Source organism: Aquarana catesbeiana, linkage group LG04 (assembly GCF_042186555.1).
Source record: "Aquarana catesbeiana isolate 2022-GZ linkage group LG04, ASM4218655v1, whole genome shotgun sequence".
Lineage (NCBI taxonomy): Eukaryota > Metazoa > Chordata > Amphibia > Anura > Ranidae > Aquarana > Aquarana catesbeiana.
Genome location: NC_133327.1, coordinates 670,945,558 through 670,971,945, shown reverse-complemented (window position 1 = coordinate 670,971,945; position 26,388 = coordinate 670,945,558). Strand labels below are relative to the sequence as shown.

The following is a 26,388-nucleotide window of genomic DNA, read 5'->3' as shown; positions in this document are numbered from 1 at the left end:
CGAGCGATTAAACGAACAAGTTGTACCCGGACTCACACCCTGACCCACAGCATCCCACATATTAATTAATTTATTTATCACTTATTAATCCACAACCTGGCCCCCAGCTACATCTCTAACCTAGTCTCAAAATACCAACCTAATTGTTCTTTTCGCTCCTCCCAAGACCTCCTGCTCTCAAACTCCCTTGTCACCTCATCCCATGCTCGCCTTCAGGACTTCTCCAGAGCCTCTCCCATCCCCTGGAATGCTCTACCCCAATCCGTCAGATTTTCTCCTACTTTATCCACTTTCAGACGATCCCTGAAAACTCATCTCTTCAGAGAAGCCTATCTGGCCCCCACCTAACAACTGTACATTTATCTTCTCAATCAGCACATCACCCACAGTTATTACCTCTTGTATCTCTTGACCTTCCCTCTTTGATTGTAAGCTCTAAGGAGCAGGGCCCTCTGATTCCTACTGTATTAAAGTGTATTGTATTTGTACTGTCTACCCTCAAGTTGTAAAGCACTGCGTAAACTGTTGGCGCTATAAAAATCCTGTATAATAATAATAATAATATACATCTGTAACTGGATAGTACAGGAACTGCAGTTTACCGCCCGTCTGGATATACTATTGTATTTTTTCTATCTGATTAAGTGGTGTCAGAGTGTTTGTATGTAGGGTACACAATATAGAGTGTTTTATATATGTACTGTATATGTATATGTAATAATTGTCTTTCAATTCTAATTTCTACATTAATAAATATTTAATTATTTTTAGTTGGCCTACTTGTGTGCCTTTAAAGTCCATTTTCTGTAGTTTTTAGCTCATTTATAAAAGAATATATATATATATGTATGTGTATATATATATATATATATATATATATATATATATATACACAGTATATACCCTATATTAACAAAAGTATTGGGACACCTACCTTTACACACACATGAACTTTAATGGCATCCCAATCTTAATCCGTAGGGTTCAATATTGACCAAGACATTTTGGACAATTTCATGCTCCCAACTTTGTGGGAACAGTTTGGGGATGGCCCCTTCCTGTTCCAACATGACTGTGCACAAATAATATACACTTTATGCAGGCTATACATTCAGAACAAATTTTCTTTAGAAAATTTGAAACTTTGGGCGCTTTATGATCCGATGATGCCACCATTGATTTTTCATGTGCATTTCTTTTTCGATTATATTTCTCTCACAATTCTCCTATAATTAATTAGAAAATCGTTTGCTTTTCAAAAAATTTCCAACATGCCCGATCACTCAAATTCATTGGCCACACGAAAATCGGCCGTTGCTGCAGCCCACTAATGGTGCGAAATTTAAACGAAAGTTCTTAAGATTTTCTAAAGAATTCCAGCCATGTATGGCCGGCCTTATTGGGATTTTTTATTTACCAAACACATGTAGCAGAATACATTTTGGGCAAAATGTATGAAGAAATTAGATTTTTGTAAATTATTTTTATTGAATATGTTTTATAGCAAACAGTTACAAATTTTTTTTTTTTTTTTCAAAATGTTTGTTCTTTTTTTGGCTTATATAATAAAAAAAAAAAAACCCAGTGGTGATCAAATACCACCAATTGTAATCCTTATTTGTGTGGAAAAAATGATATAAATTCCATTTACGCACAGTGTTGCGTGACAGCGCAATTACCAGTTAAAGCGACGCAGTGCTGTAACGCAAAAAAATGGCCTGGTCAAGGAAGGGGGTAAATCCTTCCAGGGCTGAAGTGGTTAAAGTAGCACCGTGCCAAATAGTGAAAAATGTCCTGGTCACGAAGGGGATAAAATCTTCTGGAGCTGAAGTGGTTAAAGAGCATTTAACCCTTGCGGTGCAGCGGGGGGTTGGAATCAAAGGCTACATTTCATTTGGACTCATTCCCATTTATTTAACCCTTTCACGCCGACGTATGCACATATGCGGCCTCACTGGACTGGGTTTTTTTTTCCATGGGTCCACATATTTGCGTATTGGTGCTGAAAGTGCGCTGCACGGCGTGCTCCCAGCACAGAGACCAGAGTCTCACAGAGGGGCCCCGGACCCCAACCGATTCTAGGTCATCTGATCGCTGTGATAGCCTCTGATTGGCTATTACAGTGATCAGTCACTGTGAAGCCCACCCCCCTGTCTTCTGTCTGTGTGAATGGACGAGACATTGTATCTTTCTCTGTCCTTGCAGAGATAGAAAAAAAAAGTGTGTGTAGAAAAAAAAAATGATATTAATAATTTAAAAAAATAAATAAATGAATAAAAAAATACCTAGATCAAGGTTTGATCTAGGACAGCCCCCAGATTAGTGTTTGGGTCAAAGTCAGGGTCAAGTCAATGTCAAAGGTCAGGGTAAGTATTTTTTTGCAGTTTTTTTTTTTTTTTTAATTAGTGTTTATATTAGTTAGTGTCAGTGTGTTTTAGGTAGGATGAAAAAAAAAGCAAAATGTGCATTGTTGATTCTGGGCTGTACTACTGGTACAAACAACAACTAACATACACATATGTGGTATCACTGCGATCGTCAGGAGCAGGAGAATTTCTTTTGCGTTATTCTTTGGTGGTAGATGTATCCATCTTTTCAGTTATCCTTTTTTCCAAGTTCTTTGGTGGTAGGTTCTCTAGTAGTAGCAAGAAATATACAGTTACATTCTAAAAAAATGTTTTTCTTTTACTATTTTGGGCCAGTTTTACTTAGATTATAAAAAAAAAAATCAGGAATATCCATAACTACCGTATTTATCGGCATATAACGCGCACAGGCGTATAACACGCACATTCATTTTAAGAGGAAAGTTTCAGGAAAAAAAACTATATTTTAAATAAACAACTTTGAAGCAAAATAAGGGTCAGTGCCCATCTGCAGCCTCATCATTGCCATCAATGCAGCCTCATCAATGCCCATCTGCTGCCTCACAAGTCCCAGCAATGCAGCAGCCTCACCATTGCCTTCAATGCAGAATCCTCAACATTGGCATCAGTGCAGTCTGATCGATGCCCATCTGCTGCCTCACAAGTCCCAGCAATGCAGCCTCATCGGTCCGCATCAATGCGTCCTCATAAGTACCATCAATGCAGCAGCCTCACCATTGCCTTCAATGCAGCAGCCTCACCATTGCCTTCAATGATGCAGAATCCTCAACATTGGCATCAGTGCAGTCTGATCGATGCCCATCTGCTGCCTCACAAGTCCCAGCAATGCAGCCTCATCGGTCCGCATCAATGCGTCCTCATAAGTACCATCAATGCAGCAGCCTCACCATTGCCTTCAATGCAGCAGCCTCACCATTGCCTTCAATGCAGAATCCTCAACATTGGCATCAGTGCAGTCTAATCGATGCCCATCTGCTGCCTCACAAGTCCCAGCAATGCAGCCTCATCGGTCCGCATCAATGCGTCCTCATAAGTACCATCAATGCAGCAGCCTCACCATTGCCTTCAATGCAGCAACCTCATCATTGCCTTCAATGCAGCAGCCTCAACATTGGCATCAGTGAAGCCTGATCGATGCCCATCTGCAGCCTAGAGGGGACAGGGAGGGGGGCAGGACGAGCGCCGAGAGATTACATACAGTGAGAATCTTCTATGATAAACAGAACAGTGGTCCAATGGCGGCCCAGGAGGCGGGACTTCCTATTACAGAGGCCGCCGAGTTAACAGGAGATTCTCACTGTATGTAATCTGACGGCGCTAGTCCCGCCCCCCTCCCTGTCCCCTCCGAGGCAGCTAAAATTGAAGTATCGGCATATAACACGCACACACTAGTTGCATCTGATTTTCATGGTGAAAAAGTGCGTGTTATACTCCAATAAATACTGTATTTACCACCAAATGAAAGCCCAATTTGTCCTAAAAAAAAAAAAACAAGGTATAATCCCCACCTGGATGCACAAAGTAATTGTGATGATATGTACGGCTTTACTAACACTTGTCAAAGTTGCAAAATTGTGCTTATGCATTAAGATTTGTTTTACCCTTAGGAGCAAAGGGGTTAATTATTACAGCCCATTTGTTTTAGCGGTGGGCATCACATTTCCATTTTGTGCTCCACAGTTATAAACCATATGCTGAATTACATTTAGTTTCTCTTTTTTTTTTCGTGTGACTTATACAGAATGTCTTCTACTGTTTAATAATCAACAGATGGTTTCGGTAAGTGCCCAAATGTTTCTTTAATTTGCTACATCTCCAGACAAACTCTTCCCCTAATCCTCATACAGCTTCAGGCCCAACAACCAGAGAAGCTCTTCAGAAACCAGCTATAAACATTTCATAAACTAACAACACTTCTTGACTGATATGACCTTCAGCTATTTTACTACCAGCAAGAATTCAAATTACCTCCTGAAAATGTCCTTACAGTTGCTTAAATGTCGTTATATTCAAAAAGCAACATCTGCATTGCCATTGTGAGTATTTCTCTCATTTTATGCCTGCCTTTACTGTAGTTTCAATACCATGGAAAAGGTTTTTTTTTTGTTTTTGTTTGTTTTTTTGCAGAAAGAGCCACTAGCTAAAAACCTGTTTATGTAGGAGTTTTCCTCCATGTTTATTGTAAACAGTTTTTTAAAAAAAATAAATAAAGTTTACTTTTAAAATCTTGATTTCAAATACTTTTATGTGCAAGGTGAACTGGAAACTAAGGATGGGCCAAACGCCCTCCCCCCTCGATTCGGTTCGCACCAGAACATGCGAACAGGCAAAAAATTTGTGCGAACATGCGAACCCTAATAAAGCCTATGGGACACGAAAAATAAAAGTGCTCATTTTAAACATTTTAAAGGCTTATAGGCAAGTTATTGCCCTGAAAAGTGTATGGGGACCCGGGCACTGCCCCAGGGGACATGTACCAATGCCAAAAAAAAAAGTTTTTAAAACAACCGTTTTTTTTTTTTAACTGTATCAAAATCCATGCCAGACCCTTATCCGAGCATGCAGCCTGGAGGACAGGATGGGGGGGTGAGCCCCCCCCCCTGAGCCATACCAGGCCACATGCCCCAACATCGGGAGGGTGCTTTGGGGTACCCCCCCAAAGAACCTTGTCCCCATGTTGATGGGGACAAGGGCCTCATCCCCACAACCCTTTCCCGGTGGTTGTGGGGGTCTGCGGGCAGGGTGCATATCTGAATCTGGAAGCCCCCTTAAACAAGGGGGCCGTGTGTATAACAGTGTGTAATGTGTGTGTCTTTTACTTTCTGATCTGGCTGTTTTTCTCCCTGTTTTTCAGGGAGAAGAAACAGCCAGATTGCTGTTCACAATACACAGGGTTCTATTTTTTTATAAACACAGAACTCTGTGTGTGATTGGATACAGCTGATCAGCTGATTTCAGACAAAATTATTGGCTGAAATCAGCTGCCAAACTTGTGCTGTGTCCAATCACAGCAAAGGTTCAGCATGGGGCACGCTCATGCAAGCCCCAAACCTGGAAGGCAGGCCGAGATGTACAGGTATGTTGTTTGGCCTGCCTGTGCCTCTTGACCGCAGTAAAACTACCATGGGTGGGCGGCAAGTAGTTAAATAAAGGAATATCACTAACATACAAATGAATTATAAAAAAGATAACAATTTATTGATCTCTACATAAAAATCTCAATACATACATAGGAGATTGAATAAAAATTGATTGAAAAAAAAATTTGTGTATACAATCCATCAGAAGAAAGCATCCAATATCTCAACACGTTTCGTAAACAGAAATTCATGCCTTCAGAATGGATGCTATTGATGATATCTATAAAGTATAAAGCTTCTCTGGTTAATGCTCTCCTTGCCCAGCCCGTCAGTTTAGGTGGAACGGCCATGTCTTGGTAGGTTTGCAGTTGTGTCATACTCTTTCCATTTTTCGGATGATGGATTGAACAGAGCTCCATGAGATGTTCAAAGCTTGGGATGTTTTTTTATAACCTAACCCTGCTTTAAACTTCTCCACAACTTTATCCCTGACCTGTCTGGTGTGTTCCTTGGCCTTCATGATGCTGTTTGTTCACTAAGATCTCCAACAAAGGGCTTTACAGAACAGCTGTACTTATACTGAGATTAAATTACACCCAGGTGGACTCTATTTACCAATTAGGTGACTTCTGAAGGCAATTGGTTCCAATAGATTTTAGTTAGGAGTATCAGAGTAACGGGGGCTGGGCACATATATGTGCGGTGTTTTGTTATCTCTATTCAAAGCACTGTGTCCCGTAGCTGTCTCCTGCTCCATTCTTCTGTTATCAGCCGGATAACTCCTGACAAGTTCTCCATCACATATGAAAAAAGCAGCCTGAGTTTTGTGTTGGGGAGGATGCTATAAATAGATTAGCAGGGAACTGAACTATTTAACGATCAGCTCTGAAAGTCTCTACCTATGAGGAGAGGGGGTGTGTGCCTTTCCTCCAATCAGCTGTCTTGGCTGTATGCCCAGGCTTCACTGCAGTGCTGGAACAGGAAGAGAAAATCTCTAACACAATGTGCACTTTCTAAAGAATATAGAAAGCTGAAAACAGCAGATATACAAGTAAAACGTATGTAGGGAGATTTGTTTCACCTCTATGTATCATCTGAGGCTGTTCACTTCACTGGGTGTATGTGAGGGTTTACATCCACTTTAAGTCCCGGTTCACACTGGTGTGATGCGGGACAACAGAATCGCAGGGTTTCCCGCATCGCACCTGAATTGCACACTGTTTCACACTGACATCTGTGAACCGCTGTGGGTGTCAATGTAAAGTTAATGGCACCCCCAAACCGGTTCGCTAATTAAAGTGCAAACTATGAAATGGTACAGGAATCAGATCGCGTGGGTGTGCACCGGAGAGTGCAAAGAAGAAGCTGGAGAGCGCGGAGAAGAAGGAAGAGACCGCGGAGAAGAAGGAAGAGACCCCCGAAGTCGGAAGAAGACCCCCGGAGCTGCCTAATAAATTACATTAAAAACCTGTCGTGTGTTTTTTTTTGTGACACTTTTTTTTCTTAGGTGAATGGGTAGGGGTACGATGTACCCCATACTCATTCACATAGGGTGGGGGGGCCAGGATCTGGGGGCTCCCAGATTCCGATAAGCCCCCCTGCCCGCAGACCCTGACAACCAGGGTTGTCGGGAAGAGGCCCTTGTCCTCATCAACATGGGGACAAGGTGTTTTGGGGTGGGGGGGGCCGCAGGTCGCCCCTCTGCCCCAAAGCACCTACCCCCCCATGTTGAGGGCATGCGACCTGGTATGGTTCAGGAAGGGGGGGGTGCTTGCTCGTCCCCACCCCTTTTCCTGACCGGCCGGGCTGCGTGCTCGGATAAGAGTCTGGTATGGATTTGGGGGGGACTCTCACGCCATTTTTTAAGTGTAGGGGGTTCCCCTTAAGATCCATACCAGACTGAAGGGCCTGGTATGCTCTTGGAGGGGGAACCCATGCCGGTTTTTTATTTAAAATTTGGCGCGGAGTTCCCCCTCAAGATCATTTGAGCACAAGTCGCATGCCGAAGTCGGATCATGCGAGATGGCGATCTGACTTTGATCTGACTTCAGTGATAGCCAATGGGCTGAAGTAGGATCAAAGTCGGACCAAAGTAGTACAGGGAGCATTTTAAAAGTTGGACCGACTTGTGTCGGACCAGTTAGGACGGCTCCCATAGGGAAACATTGATTTTCACATGTCATGCGACATGAGCTCCCAATGTCGGAGCGTTTGTCGCACTAGTGTGAACCCGGCCTCAAGGATGATCAGAAGAAATGGACAGCACCTGAGTTAAATATATGAGTGTCACAGCAAAGGGTCAGAATACTTAGGACCATGTGATATTTCAGTTTTTCTTTTTTAATAAATCTGCAAAAATGTCAACAATTCTGTGTTTTTCTGTCAATATGGGGTGCTGTGTGTACATTAATGAGGGAAAAAAAATCAACTTAAATGATTTTAGCAAATGGCTGCAATATAAGAAAGAGTGAAAAATGTAAGGGGGTCTGAATACTTTCCATCCCCACTGTATATATACCATAGTTTGTGGACTCTATAACTTTCCTACAGACTAAATAATATACACTGATTTAGGTTATTGTCACCAAAGAAATGTAGCAGAATACATTTTAGTTTTAGTTTAGGCCGATATATATTCTTCTACATATTGTTGGTAAACAAAATCGCAAAAGGCTTATATTGATTGGTTTGCGCAAAAGTTATCGCGTCTACACACTGTGGGATAGATTTAGGGACTTTTATTTTATTTTTATTGTCTTTAGTGGCGATCTGCAATTTTTAGCGGGACTGCGACATTGCGGCGGACAAATCTGACCCCAAATGACACTTTTTGAGGACCAGTGACATTATTACATTGATCAGTGCTATATAAATGCACTGATCAATGTAAAAATTACACTGGCAGGGAAGGGGTTAACACTAGGGGGCGATCAAGGGGTTAAGTGTGTTCCCTGGGTGTGTTCTAACCATAGGGGGGATGGGCCCCCAGGGACATGACAGAGATCGCCGTTCCCGATCACTGGAAACAGAAGATCTCTGACATGTCATCTGGCAGAACGGGGAATCGCCTTGTTTACATAGGCAGTTCCCTGTTCTGCCTCTGTATACCACGAATCGAGCTCGCCGGACCCGCGGCACGCAGCGTGTGGGTGCGCGTGCCCGCTATCTCCTTTGCAAAGACCGACGTACACCTACGGCAGTTTGCGCAGGAGAGCCGACCTGCCGCAGTATAATGACGGAGGCTGGTCGGCAAGCGGTTAAATGCCACCGAAAGAAATCTCTATTTAGGTGAATTTTTTTAAAAAAACTTCAAATGGGTACAGTGTTCCATGACCGCGCAATTCTCATTCAAAGTGTGACAGAGCTGAAAAGTTTGAAATTGGCCTGGGCAATATTAAATGTAATAATTAAATACCAATAATGTTTGATAAACAGCTGGGCAAATATTGCGTGACATGAAAAAATGTGCAACAGCTACCATTTTATTCTCCAGCGCCTCTGCTGTCAGAAAATGTTCGGGGGGTTTTTAAGTCATTTTCTAGCAAAAAATGCTGTTCGAAAAAAAAAAAATATGAAAAATTGCCCCAGAAAGCAAGTGGTTACCGAACATACAGCTGTGTGAATTTGTGTCTTTTATATCTGCCTGGCGTTCGGCTTTAAATTTGACCTACAATATAGTACAAAAAAAATAAACATTCATTGCAATTTGAATTCTACTAAAGCACCGAATATAAATTAGGTATTCGTATAGTATCAGTGCGCACCGTAGGAACATTTTGCTGTAAACATGTTGACATTTCTGAGAAGCTCGCGCTGTGATTAAAAAACAGAAAAGCGTTCCTTTTTGTGTCGCTTCAATCACGGTAATTGTTTTTCCTTTCCAAAACACATTTTAGCGGCTGAGTACATTTTTGCAGGAACGATGTCATCTTGCAGCCTGCAGGAAGGGCCAGTTCCTTCTATTCTTATACTTCATCCATTGTACTAACGCAGCAGCTGTTCCCAAAAATTGCTACTCACAACGTTTTTCAATGTTTTATCTGCTACAAACTACTATTCCTTCTCTTTACTTTTCATGATTCTGCTGTAACTTGAAGCTGAAGTTTAGTCTGCTTACATTTTAACTTCAGCCCCCCCCCCCCCCCCCCCCATCAATATGCTAGCAGAGCTGGTGCAAGAATTTTTGAAACCCTAGGCAAAAACTAATTTTGCAGCCCCCCCTTGGCACCACCCCTGACTCCACCCCCTTTTCCCTGCCCATGTATACCCCACATTTTTAATGACTGCTACCATTTGGCATGCAACACTTTGCTAGACCAGCTAATTTTGGAAATGTTTACAGTTTCCCCACAAAACCAGCTTTTGGATCAAATAATGCAGCCTCACCAGTGCCAATCAAATGCAGCCTCATCAGTGTCCTTCAAATGCATCCTCACCAGTGTCCATCAAATGCAGCCTCACCAGTGTCCATCAAATGCATCCTCACCAATGCCCATCCAATGCAGCCTCACCAGTGCCCATCAAATGCAGCTGATCAGTGCCCATCAAATGTAGCCTCATCATTGCCCATTATATGCAGCCTCACCAGTGCCATCAAATGCAGCCTCACCAATGTCCTTTAAATTCAACCTCACCAGTGCCCATCAAATGCAGCCTTACCAGTGCCCATCAAATGAAGCCTCACCAGTGCCCATCAAATGCAGCTTATTGGTGCCCATCAAATGCAACCTCACCAGTGTCCATCAAATGCATCCTCACCAGTGTCCATCAAATGCATCCTCACCAATGCCCATCCAATGCAGCCTCACCAGTGCCCATCAAATGCAGCCTCACCAGTGCCCATCAAATGCATCCTCACCAGTGCCCATCAAATGCAACCTCACCAGTGTCCATGAAATGCATCCTCACCAGTGCCCATCAAATGCAACCTCACCAGTGTCCATCAAATGCATCCTCACCAGTGTCCATCAAATGCATCCTCACCAATGCCCATCCAATGCAGCCTCACCAGTGTCCATCAAATGCATCCTCACCAATGCCCATCCAATGCAGCCTCACCAGTGCCCATCAAATGCAGCCTCACCAGTGTCCATCAAATGCAGCTCATCAGTGCCCATCAATACAGCCTATCAGTGCCCATCAATGCAGCCTCACCCTTACATCCAGGCCATGCTTGTAAAAGCAATCCAGCGGCTAATTAGCCAGTAGGATTTGGTTTACGTGAAAACCAACAGCCAGCTAAAAAAAAAAAACAATACCAGGATGCATCATCCCTGTATAACCACTAAAAATGTTTCTTTTTTTTTATGCAGTCTGTGGGCTGAACGAAAAAAGACAACCTAACAGATTCCTCCATTCACATTGATTGATGTGGATGAAGAAATCTCAAAAAAAAAGAAAAAATATATGCCAAGTATTGTGGTGATCCATCCACTGACCACCACATGCCCCCATGCTTGGGCATATAAGTTCATTTTTTTTTTACTGCGGATGAAACATTTTCTCCAGCAGTGCTACAAGCACTGACATACAGTATCTCACAAAAGTGAGTACACCCCTCACATTTTTGTAAATATTTTATTATATCTTTTCATGTGACAACACTGAAGAAATGACACTTTGCTACAATGTAAAGTAGTGAGTGTACAGCTTGTATAACAGTGTAAATTTGCTGTCCCCTCAAATTAACTCAACACACAGCCATTAATGTCTAAACCGCTGGCAACAAAAGTGAGTACACCCCTAAGTGAAAGTGTCCAAATTGAGCCCAATTAGCCATTTTCCCTTCCGGTGTCATGTGACTCGTTAGTGTTACAAAGTCTCAGGTGTGAATGGGGAGCAGGTGTGTTAAATTTGGTGTTATCGCTCTCACTCTCTCATACTGGTTACTGGAAGTTCAACATGACACCTCATGGCAAAGAACTCCCTGAGGATCTGAAGAAAAGAATTGTTGTTCTGCATAAATATGGCCTAGGCTATAAGAAGATTGCCAAGACCCTGAAACTGAGCTACAGCACTGTGGCCAGGACCATACAACGGTTTAACAGGACAGGTTCTACTCAGAACAGGCCTTGTCTTGGTTGACTAAAGAAGTTGAGTGCACATGCTCAGCGTCATATCCAGAGGTTGTCTTTGGGAAATAGACGTATGAGTAATGCCAGTATTGCTGCAGAGGTTAAAGGGGTGGGGGGTCAGCCTGTCAGTGCTCAGACCATACGCCGCACACTGCATCAAATTGGTCTGTATGGCTGTCGTCCCAGAAGGAAGCCTCTTCTTAAGATGATGTACAAGAAAGCCCGCAAACAGTTTGCTGAAGACAAGAAGACTAAGGACATGGATTACTGGAACCATGTCCTGTGGTCTGATGAGACCAAGATAAACTTATTTGGTTCAGATGGTGTCAAGCGTGTGTGGCGGCAACCAAGTAAGGAGTACAAAGACAAGTGTGTCTTGCCTACAGTCAAGCATGGTGGTGGGAGTGTCATGGTCTGGGGATGCATGAGTGCTTCCGGCACTGGAGAGCTACACAATTCATTGAGGGAACCATAAATGCCAACTTGTACTGTGACACACTGAAGCAGGGCAATATTTCAACATAATGACCACAAACACACCTCCAAGACTACCACTGCCTTGCTAAAGAAGCTGAGGGTAAAGGTGATGGACTGGCCAAGCATGTTTTCAGACCTAAACGCTATTGAGAATCTGTGGGGTATCCTCAAATGGAAGGTGGTGGAGTGCAGGGTCTCTAACATCCACCAGCTCCGCGATGTCGTCATGGAGGAGTGGAAGAGGACTCCAGTGGTAACCTGTGAAGCTCTGGTGAACTCCATGCCCAAGAGGGTTAAGGCAGTGCTGGAAAATAATGTTGACCACACAAAATATTGACACTTTGGGCCCAATTTGGACATTTTCACTTACGAGTGTACTCACTTTTGTTGCCAGCGGTTTAGACATTAATGGCTGTGTATTTAGTTATTTTGAGGGGACAGCAAATTTACACTGTTATACAAGCTGTACACTCACTACTTTACATTGTAGCAAAGTGTCATTTCTTCAGTGTTGTCACATGAAAAGATAAAATAAAATATTTTCAAAAATGTGAGGGGTGTACTCACTTTTGTGAGATACTGTATGTATTTTGAAAGCACACCCTGTTGCTGTCAGAATAAACAGGTCAGTGCTGCAACTGAATGGTGTTCCTGCAAAGCAAACAACAATGGTTAACAATAAAACACAGTAACATTAACCCAATAAAATAACAACTATTTTTTTTAATTGAAATCTCTGCCAAAAAAAAAAAGAAAAATATATATGCCGAAGCATAGGAACGATCTGTCCACTGACCAACCTAGGCCCCCATGCTTGGGCATATACGTTCTTTTTTCTAACTGCGGATGCGAAATCTCCTCCGGCAATGCTGCAGTTACTGACATATGTATTCTAAAGCACACCTTGCTGCTGTCAGGATAAACAGATCAGTGCTGCAGATGAATGGCGTACCTGCAAAGCAAACAACGGTTAACAATAAAACACAATAACAACAGAATAATAACTCAATAAAACAACTATTTTTGACTTTTTTTATTTTATTTTTTTTTTATGTGTTTTTTTTTACTTTTTAAAACTTTTTATGTAACTTATAAAAACTAATAAATTTTCCAGGCTGTGATTTTAGGGTCTCTTAAAATGTGATAGCCAGTTTCCTGACTACCTAACGACTTTCTAGACCCTGTGTGAATGTGTGTGAATGTGTGCCCTAGACTGTGCCATGCTGTACCCTTTACTAATACTCCACTAGTGTGTGGTAGCGACGGAAGCAGTCCTTGAGGCAGAGACCAAGTTGGCCAGGACAAGAGGGACAAAAAAAAAAACAGGTGTAACATCTAATTCCATGTCTGCTACAAACACATCTTTTTTGGGGTGACTTTTGGGTTGGGGTACCAGTATTGGCATCAGAAAAATACCTCTCATGCAGCCGACTCACTGCATCTGGATTGGGAAATTGAGCCACAGCACTTTCGGGATGCAAAAGGGCAGTGATGATCTTTTCCTGAAATTTTAGGAAGGATCCACTTCTTCTAGTTGCTTTGTAAAGCACAAAAGCATTGTACAGAGCCTATTGAAATAAATATACAGTTTCTTGTACCAGCATCTGACTTTATGGGAAACTAAGTACAATTTCATCGTCTGGTCATTGAAGTCCACTCCTCCCATGTTAAAGACGAACTGCAGTCTGCTCACATAATCTGTAATAAAAACATCTTTGCCATTCTGAAGCTTCCCCCCAACCACTTTGCATATTATTTTATATATACTGTGATTCTACTTGCCAAATATGCTGCAGAAATCTCCCTCCACTGAGTCTGGCTGCAACCATTTTAACTGTGGGCAGCTGAAGCTGCTGCCTGTTCACTTCCTGGATTTACACAGACACACAGAGGCACACCTCCAGCTCTGCAGGTCTCACTGGCCCTCTTATGACTCATTCCCCCTCCCTTCCTGGCAAACTCTCAGGAGAGTGAGAGAGAAAGAGCTGTGCATGATGTCATAAGCCTAGTCTAATGACCAGACAAGAAACAGGAAGTGAGCTGTATAAGGTATTTACTGGCAGAAAAAAAATGTTTTACTTTCCAAAGTAAAACAACAACAAGAGCAGAAGATTTAATAGATGGAAAGATGAAAAAATGACTGAAGGTCTGCTTTAAGGTTATAGTCGTGGACACAGAGGGGCTTCTCAACAACACCAGACACTGTGCAAATTTGGACTGTCGTGTCTGCGTGAATGGAAGACAGGATGAAAACATCCCGTTTGTCCTTCCACTTCACTGCAAACATTTCTTTATTTTTCAAGCAGGCTCTCTCCCCGTTTCTAAGTCGGGTATTTAAAAGCCTTTAGGGGAAGCCCTGGCGAGTAGGTCGCAGGGTGCCACATGAGCCAATTCCAAAGATCAAATAAGTGTCTAAAAAGTGGCACACTTGCATATTAATTGTCCACGCGGTACCCCTTTCCGGAACAAGGGTGACACCCCTTGTCCCAAACTATCTTGCCACTGCTCCCCGTGTAGTCTGGGCTTCTCAAAGGCTCCACATGACTATCTTTTCCCTCATAAATCAGGAAACTACATGTATAGCCTGTTGTCCTCTCACAGCGCCTATACATTTTGACTCCATCTCTGGGACGCTTGCTGTGAAGATACTGTTTAAATGCAAGGCTGCCAGAAAAATGAACGGGGGACTATACTAAATTTGAATACTATATTAATAGGGCGTATACACGTCTGCAAATTTCTGGTTAAGGTGATTTACGAGGGGTCGATTCTTGTAGACTCGATCATATTCAGGGTCACCCAGAGGACGACAGGTCGTGACATATTGTCATTAAAATGCATAAATCGCATTATATTCTCATATATATGCCTGTCCATGGCAGCAGAGACCACAGGCATATGATGAATCGGTTCTGTGGACCAATATGAGCACAACTCATCCTTTTCAGTAATGCCCATGTTGAGGGTTAGACCCCAAAAAATGCTTAACACAGAAACTGTGATACGTTTTCATGTGAATAGGTTTGAATTTGGGTTGGCAGCGATGTACTGCTCCGCGTATAAATTGCTTTGGTCCTCAATCGATCAATACAGATCTTCTGTGAAAAACAGCTAAAAAAAAATCAAGGGGAGTTAAATTTGCTGTTTCCACCTGAATTCTGTTTGGGCAGTGAATGGTGAAAGTACAGGCGCTGCAGAATCTGTGGGCTAATCAGGACTTGCAAGCACATCTGGAAGGACACTATAGGCTCTACGGGCTCGTGTTCGAATTCTTGGTGGCTGCGGGACGCTATTGTGATAGCCACTGCATCAGCTCAGGCTCGCCACGTCACCAAATGACACTGCAGTAAAAGTCCAGGATGTACTAGGCCACTGGTGCCTGCCAGTTAACCAAAAGGTAGCGTGGCTCTAGTACTGGCACTCTGCTGCATATGAGAATCCTTGTGTGATTCTAGCACCTCAGCAACCTGGGCACGGGTGTGGGTATGCCTGACCTTAACAGGGACCTCTTCTCCATTGTCTAAGCTATCTGGTTGCTGCTGATCTCTACAGGTTCGTATTCTGAGCCTGATTCTGTCAGTGAGGACTCCCCATCGCTATCATCTGTCATACTCAGTATCCTGTAGGCTTCTTCCCTAGAGTACCTTGAACCGCTACAAATAAAATGTACCTGCTAGTGCTAGCAGAGATCAGGTCTGATTTTGCTAATGCTGTGGTTTTGTGTGCAATGTATCAGAAGTGAATGTGATCTACGGCGGTGGAGGTGCTGGCAGGTGACCGGGGCTGATCCTGCTAACGCTGTGTACCGGTGTATTGGCCACTAGTAACAAACATCCACCAAATCACCCCGCTGCCAGACTCCCATACATCATTTGCAGAGACAATCTTTTGCTGGTTTTGTTTTTGTTTATTGGGGGGTACAACTTGGTTGGGGAAAAGGATATATGGGATGACCATAGGATAGTTAATTTGCCATCATACTTTAAAGATTTCACACACTAGCACAATGTTAGAGCCAAAGGAGATGATGTGCATATATTAATTGCTATGATCTTCCTCCTGGATCACCATGCAGACTGTTGCTCCTCCTCTGCTTAACTCCCGCAGACTATCGCTTCCAGGCATTCCTCATCCATTACTGTGTAAGGAATGAGGACATCAGTCTTGACCGTGTAAGGGTGATGTTCCCAGAACTCCTCTCCTCCTGCACAAAACTTATCCTGAAGTAAAGTAATGTCACATCTTCCTCTGTAAGCAAGAAGGACCCACGCTGAATAAGTCCCCAAGCTGGCTCTGATTGCTTGCTGCTACTAGGCCAGCAGGACCTCTCCCCGGAGGCCTAGCAGTTTAAAAGCACATGTTGGATGATGGACTACTGCTCCCAGCCAACCCAGCTTGCAAATCCTGTGCCCTCAGGCCACATTGAATTGACACATATCCGCACAGTCTCTCCTTTGATCCAGGACTCCCCATCATTGACTGTGTAATGATGAAGACTTTGGTGATGACTGTGTAGCGCTGGTAGATTTGCGATCTACCATATGTTAGGTAAATTTAGTAACTTGTTCATTAAGAAGGTTAAGTTTGCCTCTGTTCCAGCTTGGCTGACGTTGTGTGTGTTTCCAGACTGACCGGTGGGTGTCGCTGTTATCACTGGTCAGTGTTGGAAAGGCAACGTGTCGAAGCGTATGGATGCTCTTCTGTCCCGGAGACAACCCGGTGGAGGTGGTCCTCCGAGTTGCATTCTGGGCAAGGGTATTTATGGGACAGACGCCATATTGTGGGGTTTAATTTTACAGCCACCTGCTGGCCCTCCTGGCCGACAGGTATGCATTAGAGAGCAATCTCGTGGCCCTCTGTTCCGGAGGCCCACGTCGCTACGGCGCAGGGGTGGGCCCAGAAGCTTGTCTGGGGCCTACCACAGCAGCCGAGGAATGGTCCTGAGCTGTCTATCCCGAGTGAAGAAGCTGGACAACCGAGGAGATCCCAGGGGGGGACCCGTCATGGAAGGATCACGTAGCGTGCTGGTCTGGAGAGGGGCCTGGTGACTCGGTTGGAGGACGTATCCTAAAGTAACTATACAGCATAGTGTTGCTGGGTTGGCTTAAAGGTTCAAGCACTGTGACTGATGTTCACTACAGAAAGACCGGTACATCCTGTGGCAGAGGGTCGTACAGGTTTATCCCAAACAAGTCTGTGGCAGAGACTTTTGTTTGTGCTACGTACTGGCTGCTAGGCTAGTGAGAGAGGCCTATCCAAGCGAGCAAAGAGTGTGTCCCACGAGTGGAGCGCATTCTATTATAATATCCAAATTCTACCAGCACATTTGTCAAGAACCTTACAGGAAGATATTTGAGTTTCTTCTGCAGTTTCCCTTCTGCCTCTTTCCTGCTACTTCCTTAGTAAATTGTTTACTAAAGCATTGAAAACGTACTCAAGTGTTGGTGCGGGTATCGTCCAGAGGTAAACTCAACGGAACCCTAGACCTGGTGTCAGTGAAACAGAGGGAAGGAGAGTGAAGGTAACAGACCCGCTTAAACCAGCAGCTCCACCGAGAGTTATTGCTACAACCGTATAAAAGCAAAGTTCCCTCACAGACTTCCTGGCATATCCAGCCCTCCACTGTGGTACACTCACTGACCTTTCTCTGCCCTGAGTCCTTGATGGAGAACTTGGCCGGACCGTACGTTCCGACAGCTTCACCTGCCCCTCTGCTCCAGGAGTCCTTTACCAATGACCGTGTAATGGCAAAGTTCCTTCTCAGCTCTTCCTGGGCCTCCTCCTGCGATTGCCCCCCCCCCTCAGATGGGGGTGCCCTCCTGCTGCTGTCTAGTATTCCATTCTCCACTTCACCCAGCCGACAACTCCCCCCAGTGGCATGTTACCTCAGCTTATATAGGAGGCCTGCCCCCTGCCAATTCCAGTCGGGGATTGGTCAGGGCTCCCACATGAGCTGTCTGCCATTCTAGTCCTAGGCCCAGCCCCTCTTCCAGAACAGAGGCGGCTCTCTAATTAGGCAAATTAGGCGGCCGCCTAAGGCCTCGCACTCACAGGGGCCTCGCGGCCGCCTAATTTGCCTCTGCTCGATCACTGGACTGACCAACAGGCTCCAGGTGCCATCTGTAAAAGCCGTGCGGGCTGCCATAGGGCACACTGGGCGGGCCACAAATCCATGTCCAAGTTCAGGAGCAGCCCGCGCGGCTCATCTGGCCTCTCTGCATCTGGCCGGCTGCCTATTCGGGTCAGGAGTCTGGCAAGGCGGCGGAAACTATTCCTGCCCTATGACTGTCTGTGAAGGGGAAAGAGGAGCTCCAGTGGATGGATCCCATCCCAGCGCCTGCTGCAGCCTGGCCGACTGCCCAGAGAGAACGTGAGTTGCCGGCCGTGCCGCCCTCCTGTGTGCCTGGATAGGAAGAGCGGCGGGGACAGCTGCATATGGAGGAATTGATCTTTTCATGTTCCTCCTGCAGCCGCTGAATGACCGCTTCTTCTGCGGGTGTTCATTGGCTGCAGAAAGAATATGGAAAGATTCATTCTTTCATATGCAGCTGTCCCCGCCGCTCCTCCAATCCAGGCACACAGGAGGGTGGCACGGCCAGGCACTTACGTTCTCTCTGGGCGGTCGGCCAGGCTGCAGCAGGCACTGGGATGGGATCCATTCACTGGAGCTCCTCCTATCCAACTCTTTTACTGCCCTGTGTTCCCTTCTCCCTGCATGTCCCCTCTGCTCTCTGGCTCTCCCCCCAGTGCTCTCTGGTCCCCTGTGCTGCCTGGCTCCCCCACTGTGCTGTCCAGTCCCCCCCACTGCTCCTCAGCTCCCCCCATGCTCTCCCCCTCACTGTGCTGTCCAGTCCCCCATTCCTGTGCTCCCTGGCTCCCCCACAGTGCTGTCTAGTCCCCCCCACAGCTCCCCAGCTGCCCCCCACTGTTCTCTGGTACTCTTTGTGTTCCCTGGCTCCCCCACAGTGCTCTCTGGTCCCCTCTGTGCTCCCTGGATCCCCCCATGCTCCACCCCCCCCACTGTGCTGTCCAGTTGCCCCCCACTGCTCTCCACCTCCCCCCCAGTGCTCTGTGCTCTCTGGCTCCCCCCACACTGATATCCCCCCACAGTGCTCTCTGGTCCTCACTGTCTCCCCCCATACTCTCCCCCCCCAGTGCTCTCCGACCCCCCCGTGCTCCCTGGCTCCCCCCAACAGTGCTCTCTGCTCCCCCCGTGCTCCCTAACCCCCCCAGTTCTACCTGCAACCCCAGTGCTCTCTGCGTCCTGTGCTCCCTGGCTCCCGCTGTGCTTTAAACTTGCCCCCGTGCTCTCCAGCTCCCCCTTGTGCTTTCCAGACCCCACTTTTCTCCCTGGCTCCCCCCATGCTCTCCACCCCACTATGCTATCCAGCTCCCCCCAGTGCTTTCCAACTCCCCCACCCCCCCTGTGCTCCCTGGCTCCCCCCATGCTCTCCACCACACTGTCCTATCCAGCTCCCCCAGTGCTCTCCACCCCCCCACCCTCCCTATGCTCTTCTGCCCCTCCCCCAGTACTCTCTGGCCCCTATGCTCTCCATCACCCCCCCATGCTCTCTGCCCCTGCCAGGCTCTGCACTCCCGCCAGTGCACCCCCCTAGTGCTCTCCAGCTCCCCCAGTACTCTCCACCCCCTGCTCTCCACTCCCCCAGTGCTCTTCCCCCCCACACTCTCAGCCCCCCTCCCTCTGCTGCTTTCAGCCTCACTCCCGTGCTCCCTGCCACCCCTGTTCTCTTTTCTGGCCCCCTCACCCCAGGGCAGCTCTGCTAGGTTCCCCCCTCTTTTCACTCCGGCTGCTGCGGGGGTCTCTCAGGCTGGGGAGCGGGGAAGGGACCGCTATCATGGGCTGCTCAGTCTATTTTTTGTCCCAGTCCGGACCTGGCGGGCAAGTTGAGCAGCGAGGCTTGCAAGGATCGATAGTCCTGGAGGGAGAAGAGCTCTAAAGACCTCCCAAGACTGGAGGACAGGCTGACTGGGGTCGGAAAACGAGGACGGATGGAAGGTAAAGGTGACCAGGGACCACTCCATCTCACAGCAAACAGATCCTCTGGAAGGAGCAGGACACTATCCCCACCCAGAATGAGAATGGACCCTGCCTGCTGCTGGCCGTCATGAACATCCTGCTGGCATGGAAGGTACCGTACCAAGCATCACACACAGCTTCCCACAGACAGGCACTGCAGACTGGGACATGGTACACAGGAGGGGCTGCAGACAGGAATGGGGCTAGAGATCTCTCTCTCCCCCTTCCTCCCACTCTCCCCCTCTCTCCCTCTCCCCCTCTCTCCCCCTCTCTCTCCCCCTCCCCCTCTCTCTCTCCCTCCCTCTCCCTTCCTCTCTCCCTCCTTCTCAACCTCCCTCCCTCTCTCCCCCTCCCTCTCTTCCTCTCCCTCCCTCTCTTCCTTTCCCTCTCTCCCCCTCCCTCCTCCCCCCTCCCTCCTTCCCTCCCCCTCCCTCCCTCTTTCCCTCCCCCTCTCTCTTTCCCTCCCTCTCCTCTCTCTCGCTCTCTCTCCCTCCTTCTCTCTCCCCCTCTCCCTCCCCCTCCCTCATTCTCTCTTCCCCTCTCTCTCCCTCCCTCTCTCCCTCCCTCACCCTCCCTCTCTCCCCCCTCACCCTCCCTCTCTCCCCCCTCACTGTCTCTTCCTCTCTCTCTCCCTCCCTCTCACCCTCCCTCTCTCGCTCTCCCTCTCTTCCTCACTCTCTTCCTCTCTCCCTCCCTCTCTCTCGCTCCCTCTCCCTCCCTTTCCTCCTCCCTATTTCTCCCCCTCCCTCTCTCTCTCCCTCACTCTCTCTCTCCTCCTCCCTCTCTCTCCTCCTATCTCTCTCTCTCCCTCCTCCCTCTCTCCCCCCTCCCTCTCTCTCCCCTCCCTCTCTCTCCCCCTCCCTTTCTCTCTCCCCATCTCCCCTCTCTCTCCCCACCCCCCCTCTCTCTCTCTCTCCCTCCCTCTCTCCCCCTCCCTCCCCATCTCCCTCTCTCTCCCTCTCTCTCCCCCTCTCTCTCTCTCTCTCTGCGTTGGGATACCCCCACTCTCCTTCCTCTGTGGATGTGGAATGATTCAGTGACACCCCCTTCCCATTCTCCCAAGGCACAGGAGAAAATCCTAGAGGGGTTGTCACCTTGCTGGGTCCCAGATGTTGTATTGGCTGCATATGTCTGATGGGTGAGGAGGGTGCCCTGGAAGTGGTGCTGATCGCCTGTGTGCTAGATTCACGCATCTTTCTGCAGCCATTTTTACTTGCTTGAATATTTTTTATCCATTATGGGCGTGAGTGGGGCCTCATGTCTAAATTTTGCCTAAGGCCTCACAAAGCCTAGAGCCGCCTCTGTTCCAGAACATTCTCCCTGGAAGCAGGGGAGGCGCCTCAGAACTTGCTTGCAGCATAGGCCTGCCTAAATTTACCTGTGCTGACAGTCTTACTAGCAAAAAATCTATTACTAGCACCTACCGATTGGTAGAAGGTGCTACAGCTGCGTTTTTGGGGACACTATACTATTGGGGATGATAATACAGTTCTAATTTGTTTAAAGATATTGATCCGTTCAGAAACTGTACAAATAATGGAGGTTTATAGCGTGTCTGTGATAGTGTTGCTGGCAATTAAAGGGTTAAACGTGATGCTGAATATATGGGGGGAAATTTTACGCTATCTGGGAGGAACGCTGACTGATGCTAATGCTATCTGAAGTCACCCGTGACACTAATGCAGTGATCTGTAAAAAAAATCTGTACACTATACTAATGACACTGGTGACAGGGCAGTGTAAAGGTTAACTGGGGGGGGGGTACAATCAGGGGGTTAAAATGTGCCTATCTGTGTTTTAACTGTGTGCTGCTTTAAAGTAAAGCTACATGGGGCAGTCGGGAACTGGATATTAACCCTCAGCTCTGGTGTCAGTGGATGCAATAATAACCCCAGAATTGGTGTTAGTGGATGCAATAATAACCCCCAGCACTGGTGTCAGTAGATGCTATAATAACTTCAAATTTCGTGTCAGTGGACGCAATAATAACCCAAGCCTTGGTGTCATTGGACACAATAATAACCCCCAGCAGTTGTATCAGTGGATGCAATAATAACACCCAACACTGGTTTCATGGTGTAATATGGCTTCTAGATTCTGATAATCCCACAGTCTCCCACAACCACCTGACCAGGGCCCTTGTCCTTATCAAAATGGAGACAAAGTGCTTTGCCAGGAGGGACCACTGCAAACTCTGAGCTGAACCCAAAGCTCAACCCTAGTTTTGGGACAATTTATTGATGATACCTCTTTCCTTCTGCATACAACATAAGGTGACATTGGCATGCACTGGGTAGATAGCATGGGCTAGGGCATTGACAGTTGTTGAGACTTTCCAAATAATGGTAGCCAATCACAAGAAAGAACTGACAGGAGGAAGCTAGAGACTCCAAGGTGATAGCCAATCACAAGAAAGAACTGACAGGAGGAAGCTAGAAAGTTCAATTAATTTGGACAGCAGGTGGACCAGTGGGTGGATAATAACATAAGAACGTCATCCTAATATCGGATGCCTACATTTACATGATGTTCTTTTAGTACACTTCTGTGAGGAACCCTCATTCAACCAAAGGTCAATTTGTATCAATATTGTTTTCTTACATAGCTATCAAACTTCTTGTCATCATTCGTCACAACTAATGGATGGGGTTTAAATTCTCACGACCCAGCCGCACCTTAAGTTTTATTGTCTATTTAAATAGGGTAAAGGAAAGAAAATATTTGACTATTATTTTTTAAATCTTGTGCAATCTACTGAATAAAATGCAAGTTAAATATGCATGGTATTACTTGTAAAAAGCTCCCATGTGTTTTTTTTTTTTTTAAACTTCCTAAAATAGCAAGAAAAATAGAAGCGTTTTCTATTTTTATAACTAGCAAATGCCAAGTTCTCAGAAAATGCCAATGTGTAGTTGTAAGTGTTCAGATATCTGAAAGCGATGGTCAAATCAAAGCAGCATCTTGCCTTCTTCTCCTTCATTTTAAAATTTTATTTTTTTTTTGCAAAATGTTACATCTCAGGCAAAAGCAACACAGGAACTGTCCAGTCTTTTAAATACAAAATAACTAAACAAAGTAAGGACAGCATTTGAAGATAAGAAGTTCTTAACAAAGAAAACAATTGCAAGCCAGCACCATTCAGGAAATTCTGTTCTTTGCCGAAGAATAGGATCTACGACAACACAGGATGCATGCGGACTGTCTCCTATAATAACGGATATACATTACCAATGTCATAACCCTCATACACCCACTTCTTAAGTTGCCTTTGGATTAGTATGAGGTTCTTCAGTCCTTTCTCAAGCAGAAGAGTCTCTGCCAGAAAGAGAACTAGTAGGGAGCAGAGGAGAATGTTGATCTTTATTACAGGACTTCTGTTTTTGACCGCTAATTTACCGGTTTCCAATGGAGTGTATGATGAAAAGCAAGGGGCAGCTTTTTGTTCAAGCAACACATGCTACACTGTCCATCTAAGCAAGACAAAGTTTCCTGAAGCAAATACTACCTGCACCAAAAGAGACGGCAACTTGGTGACAATTAGGAGTGAAAAAGAAGCTGAAGTTGTACACAACTTGCTTTTGGAACTCACCAAAAACACTCCACCTAACCAACCTTTAAAACTCTGGATTGGACTTAAATTAAAGCAATGTGTTAACATAGATAACATGCTTAATGGATTCTCATGGACCACAGGTGACGAGAATATGGAGAAAAGCCAATTTTTCAACTGGATGAGTGAACCAAAGCTAACGTGCATCAGGGAAATGTGTGTGAGCATGATATTACACACAAACCCTGTTCAAAACTTCAAGTGGGTTGAGAGCCTATGTTCATCCCTGTCTGATGGCTATATCTGCAAGTTTGACACCAAGGGATCGTGCCAGCCTTTAGAACTAGGTGGCCCTGGAATAGTTGAGTATGAAACCCCATTTAGTTTCAAAAGTTCCTCTTTGAATCTATTGCCGTATGCCTCCTTTGCCTATGTGTCTTGTGGTCACCAACTGAATGGTAAAATGTACATTTTAATGTGCAAGAATGTGGAAGTGAGTGGGACCACCGTGTACCAGTGGGCTGATCCTCATTCAGATAAATATCCTGGAGCTTTGTGTGTTTCTAAGGAACTTGGCTGTGACTATAATAATGGAGGATGTAAACATAAATGTACTAAGAACGCAGAGAAAGGATCTATCTCGTGTGAATGTAATGATGGTTATGTGCTCGCACCTGACTTGGTGTCTTGTGTTTTACCTAACCACTGTCAGTCCCACCAATGTGAACACAATTGTGTTCACCACCCGCATGGCCATAAATGTACATGCTCACCTGGCTTTGTGCTTGCTGAAAATAAAAGAAACTGCAGAGATATTGATGAATGCTTGAAAGGGCCCTGCAACCACACTTGCACCAATACCATTGGCAGCTTCCAGTGTCATTGTCCCGAAGGTTTTAATTCCCATGGCACACAGTGCTTGGACGTCGATGAGTGTTTGAAGTCAACTTGCTCTCACGGTTGTCTCAACACCTATGGATCTTACCTTTGTTCCTGTAACAGTGGCTATATCCTTGACAGCAATAAGAAATCATGTTCTGATATTGATGAGTGTACTAATTCCCCATGTGCCCACTCCTGTGAAAACACTCCTGGAAGTTACACTTGTACCTGCCCAAAAGGATTGAAGTTATCATCGGACCGGATCTCCTGTCTTCCAGAACTACAAAACACAAACATAACTCCCACTGGCCATGGAGACAAAGACCCAGGACCAAAGAACAGGGAAACTACCAGCAATGGCCAAAGAGACATGACCAACCAACCCACCCCAAGCTCAGTGTTTAAGGCCTCATTTACGGAGAAAGAAGATAAAAGAAAGGAGATATTGTCCAGTACAGCATCTAGTGAAACTGTTAGCTTTTCTAGCAGTGGTTCTGTAGATCAGGTAGTAAGTAATCCTCAGGATGGGTATAGCATTGTGTTACTAGTCAGTATCTTATGTGCCTGCGGTGTTGTTCTGGTACTCCTCGTTGTAGCTGGAGGGATCCTGTGCTACCGGAGAAGGAATGCAAAGAATAAAGAGACTGAGAAGCAATCCAGTGCTACAGATAAGTACTGCTGGGTTCCAGAATCTGACAATAAAGCAAACAATGACTACAGGTGAACTGGTATTCCATACACAGGCATACAATCCTTTCTTTGGTAATGTTTTTTTTTTTAACAGCTTCAATGTTACTATTACAAATCTATATCATACTTGCATGGACAAAAGTAGTTCAAACTGTAGGGTTGATTTACTAAAACTGGAGAGTGCAAAATCCGATGCAGCTCTGCAGAGAAACCAATCAGCTTCCATTTTTTTTTTTGTCAAAGCTTAACTGAACAAGAGGAAGTTAGAAGCTGGTTGGCTACCATGCACAGCTGCACCAGATTTTGCAGTTTTGGTAATACAACCCCTGTGTTCTTTATTTTTTATACCTGATTTGAAGAATGCTTATAGAACTTTGACTATCTTTAGCAGCCTTGCCAAGTCCTTTTACCCCACAGGAAACTGTGAAATAATTTTCAGGTTTCAGTAAACCCCTATTAGGATTATCAGGAGTCCTTGGAAAAATGCCCCATTGGTGGTGGTAAGTGGGAAGAATGCCCTCTTACAGGGATGGCCAGAATGGCATCCTTGCAGTCATGCTGCTGGCTCTGCCAAGTATCGTTGAACCTGGAGCTATACAGGTACCATCAGATGGGAGGTCAGTTAGCTCAAGGGACCTCTAGCCACCCCTGGAGAAACCCTGGTTGAGAATGGCTGATCTATAGGCTCAACTCCATAACCTACAACTTTGCCATAATGATTGATATTCTCAGCCATGGGCAAAATAAAAAAAATGACCTATACTGTATGATACTGTCTGTTACTAGCATTAACAAATTTGTTTCTTTCTGAGTTTTCCCTGTAGCATTCTTTATTATCCATTGATCCTGCCAGTAGATCTGTTACTTTCCTATTTCCTTTACAGACTCAGAAAAAATGAATTGCTGTGTTAATATTAGTGAGACTAAACAATAAAATATAGCATTTTTTCTAAACACATAAAAAGTCCAAGCAGAATAAAACTTGATCACTGCAGTTATTTCCACCACAGTTTTACAATATTGCTATATCCAGTCTAGCAGACTTTCTCAACCTTTTTAACACTGAGGAACCTTTGAAACAAAACTTTTTGTTCTCAGGGAACACTTGATAATAATTGCTGTATCCAAAGCTCATGGTACATGTGTGTGGTGGTCAGTGGGAAGAATGCCCCTTACATTGGTGATCAGTGAGAAGAAATCTCCTTACATT

The 26,388-nt window shown here is 45.4% G+C and overlaps 1 protein-coding gene across 1 annotated transcript; it reads left to right on the top strand.

Annotated features, from left to right (window-relative positions):
- Positions 1–22,985: 22,985 nt before the first annotated feature.
- Positions 22,986–25,989, top strand: CD93 (CD93 molecule). Its single transcript, XM_073628609.1, has one exon. The coding sequence runs from the start codon at positions 23,335–23,337 to the stop codon at positions 25,210–25,212; it is 1,878 nt and encodes a 625-aa protein (XP_073484710.1). The 5' UTR covers positions 22,986–23,334; the 3' UTR covers positions 25,213–25,989.
- Positions 25,990–26,388: the final 399 nt, after the last annotated feature.

What these genes read in the sequence shown, in the direction of transcription:
- CD93 (XM_073628609.1), top strand. Translation starts at nt 23,335, where the DNA reads ATGAGGTTCTTCAGTCCTTTCTCAAGCAGAAGAGTCTCTGCCAGAAAG.